General features: G+C 54.0%; 1 protein-coding gene across 2 annotated transcripts in view; it reads right to left on the reverse strand.

Moving 5' to 3' along the window:
• Window positions 1-5,000, reverse strand: part of tnfsf13 (TNF superfamily member 13) — an 8,376-nt gene that overhangs the window by 978 nt on the left and 2,398 nt on the right. The window contains exons 3-6 of one of the 2 annotated variants that reach the window (XM_047808951.1): window positions 2,285-2,335; window positions 1,239-1,357; window positions 1,020-1,158; window positions 1-93 (exon numbers count right to left, since the gene is read on the reverse strand). The exon at window positions 1-93 is cut by the window's left edge and continues 33 nt beyond it. In XM_047808951.1, coding sequence (XP_047664907.1) covers window positions 1-93; window positions 1,020-1,158; window positions 1,239-1,357; window positions 2,285-2,335 — 402 coding nt within the window. The remainder of the gene's footprint in view (window positions 94-1,019; window positions 1,159-1,238; window positions 1,358-2,284; window positions 2,336-5,000) is intronic. The other variant, XM_027134657.2, reaches the window with a different exon arrangement.

Genomic DNA, 5,000 nt, shown 5'->3' on the forward strand with positions numbered 1-5,000 from the left:
CCATGAAGGTGGCATGAGCCGAGATGACGAGCTCAGCTGAGCTCCGTGGGATAGAAAGTTCCAGAACTGATCCGGACTCCAGGAAATGAACGCCTGGAACACACACACACACACATACACACACACACACACACACACACACACACACACACACACACACACACACACACACACCATTTTGTGTTCTGTGTAAGACATTAAGGATTATCAGGAAGTGAGTCACCTCTGTCTTACTGCTGCATTGTTAAAGTGTAAGAAAAAAGTGAATGAATTAAATTCTTCATTTATCCGTTTATTCATTCGTTCGGGTTTGAGGTGTGTTCTGTAAAACAGAGTGAATTGAACTTTGCGACCTTTTGTGAGATGTGTGTGTTTTAGGTGTGTGTGACTTCACATGACTGATCATGGTGTGTTCACGTCCGAGCAGTTGTACTGCCTCTTGACAGTGAGTCAGTGTTATGTGACACTGTGTTCAGCTCTTTATACAGCCCAGAGATTCAGGATATTGATACTGAACTAAACATCAGCCATTAGATGGATGTTTTATCACGATCTCTGTTGTTGACACACAGCATGTGGGGTTTCTGCTGTTTTTATTCTCGTCCACGATATTTGATGTTTATCAATTCGGTTTCACGGTTTTTACCAAAATGATCAGTTCTCTCTGTGTGGGCGGGGCTTCCTCTATCTCTCCTGTCAATCACAGCAACACTATCCAATCATAGTGTGTGAGATCACGCAGCCAGAAGAGGGCTGAACGCTTTACTCTGAGTTTGTTACTCTGCAGCTTCACCTGAGGAGGCATCAGTTTGAGCGTGCAGTCTGAGATGTGGAGCTGATTTGTGTTCGATGTGAATAACAGAGTCATTACAGAGTCATTACAGAGTCATAACAGAGTCATAACAGAGTCATTACAGAGTCATTCTGTTTTTTTGCAGCTTGTTGTAAATTATGTGAATTTTATCTGCAGCAGGTCAGCTTTGGGAGCTTTAGTGTGAGTGACGTGGGTGAAGCTTCACCTGCGGTGTAACACGTGTTGAGAGGCACGCTCCCGTTACTGTGCATGCTCTTCAGGCACTTCATCAGTTTAGTCTCCGCCCCGTTGTGACGCTTGGTGATCACGTGACCCATCAGCCAGGTGGGATCCTTATAGAGTACCTGCAGCACAAGAACCAGGAAGGAGTTCTGATCACGTCTCTGTCACGTCTATGACAATCTACAGAATAAATCATACTAACCTGACTGTAAATGAAGTACAATCCCTCGGTCACCACGCTGATGGACTCCCCTGATACCTGAAGCCCCGCCCCCTTGCTACGCCCTACTGCCCAGGACAGAACAGTCAAATCACGTTCATCTGAAGAGGAGAGCAAGAACGAAGAACAGTACAGGAAGAATGAACGTTTCCTTAAACATGAATAAACACACACTTTACAGTGAAGAAGGTCAGGTGTGTATGGTTGTGTGTGCAGGTGTGTGCAGGTGTGTACAGGTGTTTACAGGTGTGTACAGGGGTGTACATGAGTGTACAGGGGTGTACAGGTGTGTACAGGTGTTTACAGGTGTGTACAGGGGTGTACAGTTATGTACATGAGTGTACAGGGGTGTACAGGTGTGTACAGGTGTTTACAGTTATGTACATGAGTGTACTGGTGTGTACAGGTGTGTTCAGGTGTGTACAGGTGTTTACTGGTGTGTACAGGTGTTTACAGTTATGTACATGAGTGTACTGGTGTGTACAGGTGTGTACAGGTGTTTACAGGTGTGTACAGGTGTTTACAGTTATGTACATGAGTGTACTGGTGTGTACAGGTGTGTACAGGTGTGTACAGGTGTTTACTGGTGTGTACAGGTGTGTACAGGTGTTTACAGGTGTGTACAGGTGTGTACAGGGGTGTACAGGTGTGTACAGGTGTGTACAGGTGTTTACAGGTGTGTACAGGTGTTTACAGGTGTGTACAGGTGTTTACAGGTGTGTACAGGTGTTTACAGGTGTGTACAGGTGTGTACAGGTGTTTACAGGTGTGTACAGGTGTGTACAGGTGTTTACAGGTGTGTACAGATGTTTACAGGTGTGTACAGGTGTTTACTGGTGTGTACAGGTGTTTACTGGTGTGTACAGGTGTGTACAGGTGTTTACTGGTGTGTACAGCTGTGTAAAGGTGTGTACAGGTGTTTACTGGTGTGTACAGGTGTGTACAGGTGTTTACTGGTGTGTACAGGTGTGTACAGGTGTTTACTGGTGTGTACAGGTGTGTAAAGGTGTGTACAGGTGTTTACATACCATATGAATTGGTGGAGGCAGGAACCAAATGCAGAAACATGCGCTGTTCTGCTGAGAAAAAAACACAGAGGAATTAGACTAGTCTGAGAGAGAGAGAGAGAGAGAGAGAGAGAGAGAGAGTGTAAAACAGAGAAATAAAGAAGGATATAGTAAAGGGTTAGAAAGTTAGAGATCAGTCAGAGAGACAGAGCGGAGAGGGAGACAGAGAGAGAGAGACAGAGAGAGAGAGACAGAGAGAGAAAGGGAGGGAGGGAGAGAGACAGAGAGAGAGGGAGGGAGAGAGAGACAGTATGTGCGATGAGAGATGGATGAACAGCAGATTTTTCACACTGAATGTCGTGTAATATGGAGAATCAGAATCACTGGTGAGATGGATGTTAGATGGTAAAAGGTTCAGGCTCGTGTGCAGTGGGGGAGTGTGCAGTGGGGGAGTGTTCAGTGGGCGAGTGTTCAGTGGGTTAGTGTGCAGTGGGCGTGTGTTCAGTGGGGGAGTGTGCAGTGGGGGAGTGTTCAGTGGGGGAGTGTGCAGTGGGGGAGTGTTCAGTGGGTGAGTGTTCATTGGGCGAGTGTGCAGTGGGCAGTGGGTGAGTGTGCAGTGGGGGAGTGTGCAGTGGGGGAGTGTGCAGTGGGCGAGTGTGCAGTGGGCGAGTGTTCAGTGGGGGAGTGTGCAGTGGGCGAGTGTGCAGCGGGGGAGTGTGCAGTGGGCGAGTGTGCAGTGGGCGAGTGTGCAGCGGGGGAGTGTGCAGCGGGGGAGTGTGCAGTGGGCGAGTGTGCAGTGGGCGAGTGTGCAGTGGGGGAGTGTTCAGTGGGCGAGTGTGCAGCGGGGGAGTGTGCAGCGGGGGAGTGTGCAGTGGGCGAGTGTGCAGTGGGCGAGTGTGCAGTGGGGGAGTGTTCAGTGGGGGAGTGTGCAGTGGGCGAGTGTTCAGTGGGCGAGTGTTCAGTGGGCGAGTGTTCAGTGGGCGAGTGTTCAGTGGGCGAGTGTGCAGCGGGGGAGTGTGCAGCGGGGGAGTGTGCAGCGGGGGAGTGTGCAGCGGGGGAGTGTTCAGTGGGCGAGTGTGCAGTGGGTTAGTGTGCAGTGGGCGAGTGTTCAGTGGGCGAGTGTTCAGTGGGGGTGTGTGCAGTGGGGGTGTGTTCAGTGGGCGAGTGTGCAGTGGGTTAGTGTGCAGTGGGTTAGTGTGCAGTGGGCGAGTGTTCAGTGGGGGTGTGTGCAGTGGGGGAGTGTTCAGTGGGCGAGTGTGCAGTGGGTTAGTGTGCAGTGGGTTAGTGTGCAGTGGGCGAGTGTTCAGTGGGGGAGTGTGCAGTGGGGGAGTGTTCAGTGGGGGAGTGTGCAGAGGGGGAGTGTGCAGAGGGCGAGTGTTCAGTGGGCGAGTGTGCAGTGGGCGAGTGTTCAGTGGGCGAGTGTGCAGTGGGTGAGTGTGCAGCGGGGGAGTGTGCAGCGGGGGAGTGTGCAGCGGGGGAGTGTGCAGCGGGTGAGTGTTCAGCGGGCGAGTGTGCAGTGGGCGAGTGTGCAGTGGGTGAGTGTGCAGCGGGGGAGTGTGCAGCGGGGGAGTGTGCAGCGGGGGAGTGTGTGCAGCGGGGGAGTGTGCAGCGGGTGAGTGTTCAGCGGGGGCGTGTGCAGCGGGGGCGTGTTCAGTGGGGGAGTGTGCAGTGGGGGAGTGTTCAGTGGGGGAGTGTTCAGTGGGGGTGTGTGCAGTGGGGGAGTGTTCAGTGGGGGAGTGTGCAGTGGGGGAGTGTGCAGTGGGGGAGTGTGCAGTGGGGGAGTGTGCAGTGGGCGAGTGTGCAGCGGGGGAGTGTGCAGCGGGGGAGTGTGCAGCGGGGGAGTGTGCAGCGGGTTAGTGTGCAGTGGGCGAGTGTTCAGTGGGCGAGTGTTCAGTGGGGGTGTGTGCAGTGGGGGTGTGTTCAGTGGGCGAGTGTGCAGTGGGTTAGTGTGCAGTGGGTTAGTGTGCAGTGGGCGAGTGTTCAGTGGGGGAGTGTGCAGTGGGGGAGTGTGCAGTGGGGGAGTGTGCAGTGGGCGAGTGTGCAGTGGGCGAGTGTGCAGTGGGCGAGTGTTCAGTGGGTGAGTGTTCAGTGGGCGAGTGTGCAGTGGGCAGTGGGTGAGTGTTCAGTGGGGGAGTGTGCAGTGGGTGAGTGTGCAGTGGGGGAGTGTGCAGCGGGGGAGTGTGCAGCGGGGGAGTGTGCAGCGGGCGAGTGTTCAGCGGGCGAGTGTGCAGTGGGTTAGTGTGCAGTGGGCGAGTGTTCAGTGGGCGAGTGTTCAGTGGGCGAGTGTTCAGTGGGGGTGTGTGCAGTGGGGGTGTGTTCAGTGGGCGAGTGTGCAGTGGGTTAGTGTGCAGTGGGTTAGTGTGCAGTGGGCGAGTGTTCAGTGGGCGAGTGTGCAGTGGGTTAGTGTGCAGTGGGTTAGTGTGCAGTGGGTTAGTGTGCAGTGGGCGAGTGTTCAGTGGGGGAGTGTGCAGTGGGGGAGTGTTCAGTGGGGGAGTGTGCAGTGGGGGAGTGTTCAGTGGGGGAGTGTGCAGTGGGGGAGTGTGCAGTGGGGGAGTGTGCAGTGGGCGAGTGTGCAGTGGGCGAGTGTGCAGTGGGCGAGTGTGCAGTGGGCGAGTGTTCAGTGGGTGAGTGTTCAGTGGGCGAGTGTGCAGTGGGCAGTGGGTGAGTGTTCAGTGGGGGAGTGTGCAGTGGGTGAGTGTGCAGTGGGGGAGTGTGCAGCGGGGGAGTGTGCAGCGGG

This window comes from Tachysurus fulvidraco, chromosome 26, assembly GCF_022655615.1.
Source record: "Tachysurus fulvidraco isolate hzauxx_2018 chromosome 26, HZAU_PFXX_2.0, whole genome shotgun sequence".
NCBI lineage: Eukaryota > Metazoa > Chordata > Actinopteri > Siluriformes > Bagridae > Tachysurus > Tachysurus fulvidraco.